Source organism: Buteo buteo, chromosome 15 (assembly GCF_964188355.1).
Source record: "Buteo buteo chromosome 15, bButBut1.hap1.1, whole genome shotgun sequence".
In the NCBI taxonomy this organism is placed as follows: Eukaryota; Metazoa; Chordata; class Aves; order Accipitriformes; family Accipitridae; genus Buteo; species Buteo buteo.
The window spans coordinates 25,798,686-25,812,227 of record NC_134185.1 but is presented as its reverse complement, the minus strand read 5'-3'; the positions used below and the strand labels follow the sequence as shown (position 1 = coordinate 25,812,227).

Sequence of the window (13,542 nt, the reverse complement as noted above, 5' to 3'; positions counted from 1 at the left end):
TACTTCATTTGATAAATAACCCTACATATTCACAGGAATATGAAGTGTTACACTATCCAGTAGAGGGCTTCTACTAGACCAATAAAAAATACTAGGGGGCACATTAAAAAGAAAAAATGTAATGAAAATCAGTATATAAAGAGTTAGTTCATAATCAGAACAACTGTATACATATAATCCATAAAAACAGATTTATAATTTGGTGTCCTGAAAGAGGCACTCAAGAAATTGCTTCATAGTTAAGGTTATTATGTGCTTTCTTTTCTTCTACTTAAAAAGATTATATTAGCCTTTAAACTGGTAAGACAAATTTGGTGGAAAAGCTTTCTTTTTTCAAAAAGCTTAAGTGAATGAATTTATGAATTATACTGTCATGGACACAAAAATATTACCAGGGCTTTAAAAAAAAAAACAACCAGATTTTAAAATATTTTTTTAGTTACTGCTGGCAAAATTGGTACAACGGAAAACTGCCAGAGACTTAATTATTTTTTGTAGGAACCTAATTTCATGCTGAGATGCCTCAAAAATGAAAAAAAATAAAAATCTCTAGCGATATGTTGATAGAGAATAAGATAATGTTATAAGCAACAGGTTTTACTCTACAGATATTCAAAAATCTTTGATGAGATGGACTGTCAGAAATGGAGCTGGATAGCTTAGAAAATGAAATGATGTCTTGTGTTCTGGTAAATGCATGGTGGGAGAAATTAACTACACCTTCTGTAATAAGCCAATATTTTTGTTTTAGAAATTTGAAAGTGCCAGCTCCCATTTCTTCCATTATTACTTATACTGATACAAAAGTTACACTTCTGTTTCCTGGAGTACATCCCCCCTTGTATTAGGCACTGCACAAACAGAAAGAAAAGATCTTATTTTTTCATGGTCTGTATTGGAAAATCTCTGTGCTCTCTGGAGTTGAATGAGTTGCCTCCATGTGAACAAGAAGGGTCACATGAATTACGTTACAGGATTGGGAATAGAATTTGATTATTATGTGTTACGTATATCCACTTCTGGGTTTAAAAAAACAAAAGAAAGTTATTTTCTAAGCCTCTCTATAACTAAAAGGCTATTTTTCAGCAATTGCATTTCTGGCAAAATGGTCCTTATCAGTAGTCTTTACTGCAATCAGAAACATGCCATTTTGAATTACAGGGAACAGCAAGTATATTTGAAACCAAACGATATTATGAAGCCAATGCAATGTTCCAAATATAGTGTATGTTTACCTTCTATGAAAATGCATTTCCATATTTCTGATAGTTTTCTAGCTAATGTTTTCTTTCCAGAACCCTTAAAATGAAAAATACACATTTAAAAGAAAAAACAAACAAAAGGAAAAAACCCCAAACGTATTACATAATAAAGAATATATTTTCATATGATAAAAACAATTAAAAGCTACCATAAGGATTAGGTCCTCTGAGTTATGCACTCTGCAAACACAAACACTCTTTTTAATACCATCCTCTATTTTATACTGCCTAGCATTGCTAATCACTGTTACTGTCCTTTGCAGTTAATTATCTCCAGAGTAATTATACTGACTTTGTTTCTGAGTAACTCTATCTAAAACTCCACTATGATTTGCCCATAAATTCCTATGAGAAACTCTTTAGACTGAATTTTATTATCTTCAGACTCAAAGGAAATTATGATGGAAACCTGTTCAGCTGTTTCTGAGTAAGATACATAGGGATAGTATTCTTTGACTAAAACAACAAATACATAAAAATTGCCCTTGTGACTCCACAAATCTGGTTTAGATATGGACAAAATGTTTATTTTATCACTTACATGAATCCTGAGGAACCAACATAACCAAGAGTAATGAGGCCTCTAAGAGCACAGCTACCTGAATGGGATTTTGCAAAGCTCACCATCTTCCACCCTCTAGGATTATGCCCTTTTTTCAAGGGCATACAAGACGACCTTTTTTGACAGTCTGTTCGCCCTAGATAAATTTTGTGATTAAAAAATAGTAAAAAACAACAAAGAAATCACATTCCCAGTTAACAGTGTACCAGCAAACACTCCAGACTACTCATACCTTACATTTTACAGGAGTGATGAGAATATATGTATTTTGCTTTGCTTTAATGGCACAATGTTTTTAACTTAAAAGATACATCTTAAATAAGATAGATGCTCTACACATAAGCCATATAAATAAAAGATATTATCATAAAAATAGAATATTTAATTCCCTGCTCTCCTGACGAGGCCTGTGCAATTTCAACCCTTTGTTAAAATTTATATTAATATCAAAGCATCTACTGAAGGCAATGATTTCAGATGAGAATATATATTTATTATATGTTTTTTGCATTGTCTTTCACTGAGTATTTTATGCTGGCTTGGTCTATAAAAATCTAAAGTTTCCTTTCTCAAGTAAGGTTAGAAATTTGGTGTTTGTTTAAAACTAAGCGAGCCAGTCCACTGTGATTTTCTACTGAGCTGAATGCACTCTTTCAAGTCTCATGGTGACCATAAGGCATTCTCGTTACAGTCACTTTATACAGTCTCACTGTGATGTTTGCAAATCATCCACTTGCAGAACACCACCCTGCCTCCTTTCTCAGTTTGGTCAGACGGAAGGATGTGCAGTCAAGCATTACCCAGCAACTGGAGCCAAGGAGTACAAAAGGATGCAGACCTGTGCAAACACTAGGGACTGGGAGCCTTCCAGCCTGCTGAAAGTCTCTGAAGAAAGGAAACATAGCCACATCTTAGCACTATGGCCATTTCCCATGATATAATCTGCCACCATCATGTGACTATGTGCTGGCATACTGCACCGCATAAGATGATTCTACATTAGTATGGGGTGTGGCGCAGAGAGGGACTGGGGCTTGATTGGGTGGGTCAACTGGCACTGAAGTTTGGGCTGATTGCCAGCCCTAGGTGCACACCATTGGCCTCTCCACCTGCTAGGCAGTGCAAAGCAGATTTCCATATAGTCATTTCAGGCTCTGTTGTGGTACCTAACAGAATCACGCACAAACGCAGATGCAAGCTGCTAGAGGACCTTATGTTCACACTGGCTGTGGGGTGCTCTGAAGGCAACTTTCACGGGCAACTGCAATGTTCAAGAGGAAAGCAGCTTTCAGGCCACCAGTGCTGTGTTTAAGTGCATAGCAGGTTCAGTATAGTCATAAGGCAAACATGCACCAAGAAAGAACCCCCTTCAGCAAACTAAGGCACTAATGTAAAACCACCCATAGAGACTCCTGCATTTGGGAAAAAGAAATCTGGGAAGTCTAGGATTACAAAACATCAAATTTTCCTAAGTAAAGGAGGCCACAAATTATTTCAGAAAAAGACAGACCTTGAATTATAGTTAAAATATAGTACAAATCTCCTTACCAGGACATCTTGGTGGATTTCCATTATTCCCAAATATATGACATACAATTACATCAAAGTTTGAATATTAAAGTTAAAATATCTAATACCTCATTGCATGTCTGTAAGTCAGTACATTAACCTGAAGGCTCTTTTGTGCCTATTTATGTCTTTAATCTGTCAAGTTTTTTAAAAGCTAGACTACTGAAATAACATAAAAACAATCCAGTTGCCAACGTGAAAAGAGAAGAAACTTTTCAAGCTACATGTGACTTAAGTACAGTAATAACACTTTTAATTGTAATTGACTGGTCACTCAGGCAAAAAATTGGCCTCATTAAATGAGATCAGAATCTTTAACACACTCTGCAGGATTTGCAAAGTGGAAAAGATAAGAAAGTAGGTCTTTGATCTTTTTGGCAGCATCACTAAACTAATGTTTTGAAAGGAAAAGTAAAATTGTTAGCAGAATATCTGGAGAAAAAACTTCTATCAGACATCTTACTGGCTTTCCAAGGATAATTAAGCAAGTGGGCTTGGACAACAGAAAGGATTTTTCAGCTTCATCTTCATCGAAGATATCTGCAAAGGGCTGAGCTTGTTTTTCCTCTTGTGAAGCCATATATGATCTAAGACTGGGAGAAAAAGAAAGCTTGTTATAAAATACAGTAACCTACATATCTGTAAAATGACACATACTTAAAAATGGAACTGAAAAATAATGTGATACAAGGCGAATTGCTTTGTAACAAAATTTGCTATAAGAAGAAAAAGCATTTAGAGAACATACTACAATGCACTCATTACTAAGAGAAGAGCTGCTTCTGAAAAATAAGGGGTTGTTGGAACCACCCCTGATCCCCAGCTGCAGCTATATGGTTGTTGATAATGACTTCTTCCTGACTCTCAAATTGCCTGTTGCTCTTTTTTAAACAGCATGTAGTTGTTTCATTGCCTTTTCTTTCATGTTCCAATTACCACACAGTTGTAACTTCTCTGTGGTCCCTGAAATGGACCATGGCCCTGCTAAGACCTTCGCTTGTGAGCTTCAGACACAGAAGAGCCCAATCATGGCCAATGGAACTACTTGCTGTGTCCACAGCTAGGTACACAAGTAAGGCTTTGCAGAATTAAATCATGGTTCATGATCTGTTCTGTACTCCTCTCATAACTCCCAGCTCTTCCAGGACTGCACGAGATTGCTCATCCAGTGCTATGCTACAAAGTAAAACAGAAGCAAGTTTCGAATTAAGGTAAGCTGGAGCAAAATTTGGGTGGGCCTTTCGAGCAAATGGGGTCCAAAGCCATGAGACTGATGAAGCATGGTTTCAAGAAAGCATACCTTTCGAGAAGCATTTTTTCGAGAAAACATTGCTTTCTTTAGAGGGCCACTTAAGTCTCAGCCCCCAGCGCACCCCATTTTTAAATTAAAAAAATTCTACTTCAGGATGAAAATCTGAAAAAATTTGTTTTGAAACATCAAACTGAAACGTTCTGACACTTTCAGAGTAAGACCTTCTGAGGCATAGGTACAGTATTTCAATATTAAAAAACCCACCACGCACAGACCAACGCTCCATTTCTCTCATGGAAACGCACTAGCTGAACTTCACCTGACATTTCCAGCAGTTTCACTCCTTCCCGAACCTTCACAATTACGGCGCAATCTCCTAATTACAAAAAACACCCCAACCAAACTAAAGAAATAAACCAGACCCCCCCCCCCCCCGCCCCGACTAAAAGCCAGGCGGGGCCTTGTTCCCCCCCCTGCCCTCCCCGTCCCTCCAGCACGCCCCTGACCGGCAGCTCGAAGACGATCGCCCCGGTCGGCGCCCCTCAGGAACGGGGCTGTTGGGGGGGGGGGTGTCACTTACGTTGAGCAAAATGGCGGCGCAGGGGGCACAGCGGGGGCGAAACAGCCGCCGCCCGCGCCCCGCCGCCGCCGGCTCGTGTACGCCCGTAACCCGGGCAACCGAAGAGCACCGCCCCCTTTCCCATCGCCCCGCCCCCTCGGAAGGCGGGTGAAGGCGGAGACACGCCCCCAAAGCCCGCGCGGGGAGGTGCCGCGGGCGGGAGGGGGCGGGGCTTCGGAGCTGTTCCTGGTGCTGACCCCTGCGGGCGGACCCACAACGAGGAGGGCCCGGCGGGAGCAGCAGCGGCTGACGCCGCCGCCGCTGCCGCCGCCGCCGCCTCGCCTGCCCCGCTGAGCCGCCCCCGCCGCGGCGGGAGCGGCGCTGCCGAGGGGCCACGCGTGACGCGGCTCCAGCGGCGGCGCAGGCGCTCTCCCTCTCCCTCTCTCCCTCCCTCTCTCGCCCGCCGGTGGGCGCGCCTGCGCGCTGGCGCGCCGGCACTTCCGGCTTCCACCCGTCCCGGTAGCGGGGTCCGGTCTCCGGTCCCCAGCCCCGTCGCGTTCCCCCCGCCCCGTCCCCTTCCCGCCTTACCGGCAGGAGCTCTGCTTTCCCTCGGCTGCTGGCGGGCAGCCCCCCCTTCCCCCTCTTGCCCCCGCCGTGCCTTGGGGCTGGGGCAAGGCCCGAGCCCTGCGCGGCCGCCATGCCGGCGGCGGCCGGTGCCGCCGCCGCCGCCCCCCTGATCAGTTCAGTGCAGAAGCTGGTGCTGTACGAGACCAGGGCTGTAAGTAGCGTCTGCCCCCCCCCGACCCGCCTGACGGCCCCCGCGCTGGGGCAGAGCGGGGGGGAGGATGTCCCTGCTCCCCCGTCGTGGGGCTGCTGCCTCGGCTGGCCTGCAGCTTGTCAAAAAACCCTTCGTGACCTTTCTCTTGTTGTTGGTTTAGGTTTTTTGGAGGGTTTTTTTGGTCACGCGTCCAAAACATACCGATAACTAAAAAAAGTCTTTAAAATTCTAGTCTTCCCCGTGTCTCTGCCTTGTGACTTAAACAAAGAGCTGGTTTCTAACCTAAGCCTGGGGTCTGTAAGCTCAGGCAGCGGGGGTGGCGGCTGGGGCGAGGGGGGGCGAAGTTTAGGCCCCACGTTGCTTTTGGTGTTTGCGCAGCTACCTGCTTGTTTCGTTGTGTGGTTGTTGTCACTCAGCCCAGCTAACAGTGCTGACTCGTATACTGCGAATTAAAACTGGACAGCTGAAGTTGTCTGCAATTAAAGATTTAAGATTTGAATTAAGAATTTAAACAGGGTGGCTGCAGTGGTTATAACCCACACCTGTCTCTCTGCTACTTCTAAGAGATTCCAGTGCTTGTTGTCTGAGTGGCTTGTGGAACAACTTCCAGAGTTTTCAGCCTCACCTCTGGAAGTCAGCTGTTGAAGATTTTTAGCATTCCTTAATATTCTGTTGCAGAAACTGGAGAGATGTGTTATTCACAGAACTTTTTGCTGTGGGCAAAGTGGATTGGAGGTTTGAGTGATAATTGCTTCTTTAGCCATGTGATGAGCACCATGTGTGAGTCAGAATCTGAGTCTTACTGTAAATAACCTGAGATAATACCACTGTGTTTGTCATCCTTTAGCTCCCAATCACATTTCTTTGTGTAGTTTCTCTTGTTTCATAGTATGGGGTTTTTTTTCACTTGAGGTAGTTTTGGATAGAGTTAGGTACCGTGGCTTTAAATGGAACAGTTAGCTCTAGTGCTAAGTTCAGCTGTTACCTGCTGTGATAAAGATAGTTTATACACTGAAGTCAGTGTAGCCTCTTGAAAGCTTACCAAAATGGCTCATGTAGGCTGAAAGGAATGCAATTTGGCCTGCACAAGTGGTCCCAACACAAAGAAGAATTTGACTTGCAGCTTTGGTTCTGTCAGAAGTAGGTCTGTGCTTTTTGCGCTAATTCCCCATTAAACAGCCTGTGAAACAGAGGAGGAAGATTAAAGCATGCAGAATTATTGGTACCAGTAAATGAAAAACATTGAGGTTACCCTTGCTTTCCAGAACGTTATTTTCTTTCCTATGCCTAAAGACATTTTGATGGCTGTCTTAATCATCTTACTCAGCATTGCTGGAAAACACTTGTTTTATTTTCAGCTAAATTGTTGCTATATAGGGGGAGGGCAATGGGGAAATGAGTTTCCCAAGTCAGGTCCTGAATTACTGCATTTAGTTGTTCTTGGCTCACAATTCATACTACTTTTCAGATAGCTAAGATTTGTTTTTTTGTGACTGGCATGCATGGATATCTGGCTTCTCTCTGAGCTTTAAGGCTCAGTTGCTGAGAGACAACCTGCTATTTACAGAGACAACATTACGCTTTAGGGTTCTGTCAGCTAGCTACAATTCTCTAGGCCTTTCAAGTTGATCCTGTTAGTTCAGGAACCACAGCTTTTCACATCTGGCTAGTGGTAGCTGGCAGTATCTGCCCGAGTGGGCAGGTTTGCCCATGCTTTGCTGTGTTCAGCATTCAGTCAAGGGCAGATCCAGCAGTCCTGATTGCTTCAGGAGGCAAGGTGGTTTTGATCAGCTAAGAAAGGCACCGGTTTGTGGATCAGCGTGTGCCACTTGAAATGTCTTAGCTGAGTAATGGTGTCTCAAAGCTGTTTCTTCAGTCGCTTCTTGTGGGTGATAAAATGGAGTATTTTTCCTGAATGTGGTTATGTTCTTACTTAAAAAATGAAGAAGTGCGAATTGCAGCGCTTTGAGTTCTGATATTCAAATTCTAGTCCTTTTTTCAAAAGGAAAAATGCTATAGGAATCATTTTGGTGTAATTATTTGAAAAGGTTTGATGCACTTAATAAACTCACAGACTAATGTGCGTTAGAAGGGACTTCTGGAGATCATCTGATCCAGCCTCCTGCTCAAAGCAGCTTCAACAAAAGCATGATGCTCAGGGCTGTGTACAGCTGAGTTTTGAATACCTCCAGATACGTAGATTTTACAGCCTCTGCAGAAAACATGTTCTAGTGCTTGACCACCCTCATGGTTTAAAAAAAAAGGGGGGGGGGGGGCGGAGGAGAAATTCCTTATATTAAGTAGGAATTTTGCATGTTTCAACTAGTATCTGTTGCATCTTGTCCATCCACTGTTCACTCCTTGGAAGAATTTGGCTCTGTCTTACCTACACCTTCTCATTAGATAGTTTTAGACAGGAGTGAGATCCTGCCAAAGGTTTCTGAAAGCTGAAAAAAACCCAGTTCTCTCAGTTTCTCCCAGTACAACATGTGCTCTGTCCTCCTGATCACCTTGGTAGCTCTCTGCTGGACTCACTGTGGTATGTCAATGTCTACCTTGTACTGCAGAGCCCAAAACTGGACTTCAGGCTTGATCAGGTCACAGAGATTTTTAGAGGGAAATTGGCCATTACAGCTGATTCAGTGTCACATTGGGCTGCTGACAAAAGTTTCCACTTCTCCCCAAGGTGCCCCTCATGCAGCCTCCTTTGCATAAAATCTCACAATCATGCAGTTACCAGCTGTGACAGTTAGTCACTGATGTGACAGAAGCATCACCCAGACATAAAATTGAATAACTTTCTCCTGGTTCAGGTTACTCTTCTGATTTCCCTAAGGCCATAGGCTTGCTAGATACCATGTGAGCATGTGGACCTGATGTGGACCTGGAGTTGTATCAGATATAGGGTAACATGAAACTGTAAGATTCCTTGTGGAGATCTTGAGTGGGCAAGGAAGGGATGACTTCAGTTGTCAGCAGTGGGAGAAACAGTGGTGTTTACACTGATCATACTGCTTATTCCTGTAAACCCCCTCCGTGTTAAAGGAAGAAGAGATGACATGGATGAGAAAGTGGAAGAAGTGGAAATGGTTTAGGGAGGGGGTTTTTTGGTTGATTTTGAGTACAGTAGCATTATTTAAGTCAAACAGGAAAGGCTCTGGTGGCGTTACTGGCGTCAAACAAGAAAGACTCCTAGAGGCGAGGAGAAACTGAATTCACGGGGTCGATTGAAGCAACAGAGAGAAAACTCTGTATTTTCTATTAACATTTATATTTAGGGTAGTTGCTGAGACCTACCTTTTAAACTGATGCTTTGGGACAATAAATACTACGGAGATGTGAATACTATCTCCTCTTTGTCCTGGGAAATTGAAGGCTTGTTCAGAAGTCAGAAAAATGAACTGAAACAGTTGAAAGATAGTTGGCATTGATCTGAATACATTTTATGCATATATTTGCTGCTGAAATGCACAGCAGAGGGCAGTAAAGATATTTCAGCAATATGACTAGTAAGAAACAAAAGATATTTTCCTCTCTTCTTCAGAAGATGGAACTTTTGTGTATCCCCCAAATGAAGCCCACCTGAAAGCTGTAGGTTAGTTCATTGGAAATTATCATTTCCCTGAGGTGGTGTGACATTGAACAAGTCAATTTGTGCCATCTCTATAAAGGCATATCACTTGCCTATCTTTCAGGATATTATGAGGCTTAATTAATATTATTTTATTCTAATCAGGTTCTTCTACAGTCTCCATCTCCACAGTATCCAAATGATTTGCACAAGCTTATTAAGCAATGTGACTAGCATAATTACCTGTAGATTTTTCTGCCCTTTTCCCCAGGGAAAACTGTGGGTTTGGTTTTTTTGTGGGGTGGTTTTTTTAATTTCATTTCTTCTAAAAATAATTGGAACATTTTTATATTAAGAAAAACAAGGTTTGCTTATTTAATGCTGAAGTTAGTGTGTGGTCAAATTGGAAAAACTTTAATGTAGAAGATGATTTCACAGAAAAAGCTACAGAATTTTTACTGAATTAGGAAGTGCACTGATTTATATAGATGGTTATCTGACGCATTTAAAAAATGTTGAAATTAGTGAACAATCTACTGGGCAACCATTAGCTATCATAATTTTCTAGCTAGAAGTGGCTGTGAAATTTGGTCTCTCTGGAATGGTTTCATGAGCAGAAGACAGCCCCTTTCGTCTGACTGCCCTATTCCCTCTGTAATGGGATTCTAGGAATGGCAATGGCGTGATGGAGCAGAGGATGGAGTTGGGACAAGAGAATGATTTTTGTGAAGCTCAGGAAAGCACTGTTTCTGCCTTAAATGTCTTGATATACTGCCAAATATATGGCCAATGAAATAGAGAAACTTAATCAACCAGTGTATGTGGGATCTGAGATCATTTATGTGTATGGCAGATACTTGGTGGAATAGCAGTGATGAGAATACCACAAGTTTTGAAGGGTATATGCTATTCAGGCAGAACAAAAATAAAGTTCAAAAGAGGTAGCACCACACTGCATGTGAAAGATGTGCCTTCAAATGTCTGCCTGTGCTGTTTTGGTGACATATGTTTTATTTCTTTTGTCCTGTGTTGTCCTGGGTGTCTTCATGTAGTCACTAGATCAATGGGTGAGAGACTCTCTTATAGTTTTGGTTTTATTGTGAATCCACTTTTCTGGATGGAATGGTGATGAGGGGTTTGGTGATAAATGATCACAAATGGATGTATTTAAATGTAACGGAAGGATGAAGAAAAATAGGTATTTTCTTTCACTATTTTTTTATTTTCAAAATGAAGTTTGTTATGGCCCTAAAATTAGATGAGTATTTTTCCTTGTTTAAAGTAAGAATTTACTTTATAAGTACAAATGTACTGAACAAGGGGTGAAGATAAAATGAGTAACAAGAATGAGGTTATGAAAAAGGGAACAATCAGTGTTGGGGTAGAAATAAAATTAAATATATTCAACATGCAAATTTGAAGATGTAGGCATACTAAACAGTGGAATGACTGTAAATATTTTGAAGTTGTTCAAGTCAAGGGTGGTGCTGTGACTGGAATGTGACAAGTGGATTATTTAATCCATCCTGAAGTCCTGTACATAATTTTCTGTAGGGAAGTAATAGAAAATTGAGGTAAATGACATAAAATGCAGTCTAGACTTACAAAGATGTTATCAGATTAACCTGGTTGTTTTGCAAATCTTCATCTAAAAAGTAGATGGCCTTATGTATTTAAACCAAATCCTCTATGGAGGTGCAGTGCCACAAGGAAAATCTCTGGCTTTGCTAATGGAAGGAGGGAGGTTAGTAGAGAAGTCAGTGTGGAGTGAATAAGGAATCATCTCGTAGGGTTGATGTTTTTCAAGTAACGGTTTTAGGACCGATATACTTCAGCATTTGCAGTAATGTTATTAGTCCAAAATGTGGGTCAGGTCTGATTAGAGTTTTGAAATATTGCAAATAATTAGGATAATCAGAGCACAAGATATTTGCTCCTGAGGGTCATCATTTCTTGCTAAAAGAAATAATTTGGAATAGAATGGTATACTGTGAACCTTCATGCACCTTAGGATAGATTACACACCAGTGAAAGTTCGTTGAGAGTTTATCCATTCAGAAGCAGTAGAAGGGGAGGAAGAGGGTCTGGGTGGTTTATCTGAAGAAGTGATGGGAGGTTGAGCTGCCAATGAAGTACAACTCTGAAAAAGGCAGATGTGATCTTTTGTCATATGGTCATTAATGAGAAATACTAATGTATCTCTATAATGAGACCTTGTATGGTATATTGTGTACACTTTCTGTCCATATTTATTTAAGAAATAAGAATTCAACCAGGAACAGGTCCAGTGAGGTAACAGATGCTAGAGATGCCTTGGGAGGAGCAAAGGGACAGCAAGATTTCTTTAGTCTATTGAAGTGAAAGCTGAAAAGGCATCCAGTTACTTATGTTTCTGAAAGCATCCAGCAGAATAGGTGCTAAAGAGGGGAGAAGTATTTGGCTAAAGGAAAATATATAGATTGATGATTAACAGATGTAGCTGAAAATTAGAAGGGAGAATCTTGAGGAACCCCTCAGTGGAGCAGCAAGAGCAAAGTCCTGTTTGGGACAAAAAATCTTTGGTTGCCCTGGGACAAAAGGGAATTACTGAAAGCTGTGACTGTAGGATGCAGAGTGGGTAGCCATTCCTACGTGCCCTGAGAGCGGTGGTGCTTGGCAGGGTGCGTTATTAAAATTGCTCATCTTGAAAGAGCTGCTTTTGAAGAGTTTCAGCAGATTACGGGAAGCAGACAGCATGCCAACTGAATTTTTGCTATTTTCAGGTACCTCTCTTTGCCCCTTATCATCTCTTCCTTTCTTCATTCTGCCACTTTCTATGAGAGATGAAAGATACTCCCTGAATTGCTGTAGCTTCTATAGAAAGAAAGAACATAGTAGAGTTTTTGCTGTACCTTACATCTAGGTGTAATTATTTTTCTCCCATTCTTTGGTGTAGCAGAGGAAGAAGGCTGAACCTATGCCTTTTTTAACCCTATTTAATATCTTGTTTATGCCTTGAAGATTTCTGATCTACAGTCAAGTTCAGTATGTATTAAAACTACCACAAAAATTTGAGGAAGAGGCTTTTTCTTGCATAACTTTATGCCTGTTATGAAGGAGGGTGGAGATTTGATGGCAGGTGACAGTTACCATTGCACTGCCCAGTTAAGCATAAATTAGAGACATCGTAGTGTGCTGATCCAAAGTCAGTGTTCACGTGAAGGTTTCTCATCTGGCAACCCGCTGTGTTTCTTTAGTCTGACAGAAAGTGTGACTAGCATGGAAATACCTTCCTGTATTGGGTGCAGGTGCCCAGACGCTGGAGGGCGGCCTCTGTGAGGAGAAGAGGCCGGGGCTGCCCCATGCCGGACACGGCCGGTTCCAGCCAGCTCCAACCGCCGGGCACGGCTGAGCCCAGCAGCCAAGATGGAGGCACTTCTGTGAATAATGTATTTGAGCGAGTAAAAAACGCTGTGCAGCAGCTGCGAGAGAGAGGAGTGAGGAAATTTGTGAGAGAAACAGCCCTTGCAGACACCGAGGTCAGCGAAGAAGGAGGTGCTCCAGGCGCCAGAGCAGAGACCTCCTGCAGCCCCTGGGGAGGACCATGCTGGAGCTGGGGGATATTTCCTGAAGGAGCTGCAGCCTGTGGAGAGGACCCACGCTGGAGCAGGGAAAAGTGTGAGGTGGAAGGAGCAGCAGAGAGGAACTGCTGCGAACTGACCACAACCCCCCATTTCCCACCCCCCTGCGCTGCTCAAGGCAGGGGGAAGGTAGAGGAGTTGGGAGTGAAGCTGTGCCTGAGAAGAAGGGAGAGTTGGGGGGAGGAGGTGTTTTGGGTTTGTTTCTCGCTATCAGAACCTATTTTAATTGTCAATAAATTACATCCATTTTCCTCAAGTAAAGTCTGGTTTGCCTGTGCCTAAATGTTAGGCCATCTCCCTGTCCTTACCTTGACTCGTCACCTTTTCCATCTTATTTTCTCCACCTGTCCTGTTGGGAGGGAGTGAGAG

General features: G+C 42.3%; 2 protein-coding genes across 2 annotated transcripts in view; one reads left to right on the top strand and one right to left on the bottom strand.

Annotated features, from left to right (window-relative positions):
• The window catches only part of AK9 (adenylate kinase 9), a 71,947-nt gene extending 66,776 nt beyond the window's left edge, over positions 1-5,171 (bottom strand). The window contains exons 1-3 of the mRNA XM_075047026.1: positions 5,152-5,171; positions 3,857-3,986; positions 1,236-1,299 (exon numbers count right to left, since the gene is read on the bottom strand). Of these exons, the coding sequence (XP_074903127.1) occupies positions 1,236-1,299; positions 3,857-3,973 (181 nt within the window). The 5' untranslated portion in view covers positions 3,974-3,986; positions 5,152-5,171. The remainder of the gene's footprint in view (positions 1-1,235; positions 1,300-3,856; positions 3,987-5,151) is intronic.
• Positions 5,172-5,827: 656 nt separating this feature from the next.
• Positions 5,828-13,542, top strand: part of FIG4 (FIG4 phosphoinositide 5-phosphatase) — a 71,514-nt gene continuing 63,799 nt past the window's right edge. Inside the window, exon 1 of the mRNA XM_075046816.1 lies at positions 5,828-5,982. Within this exon, the coding sequence (XP_074902917.1) occupies positions 5,902-5,982 (81 nt within the window). The 5' untranslated portion in view covers positions 5,828-5,901. The remainder of the gene's footprint in view (positions 5,983-13,542) is intronic.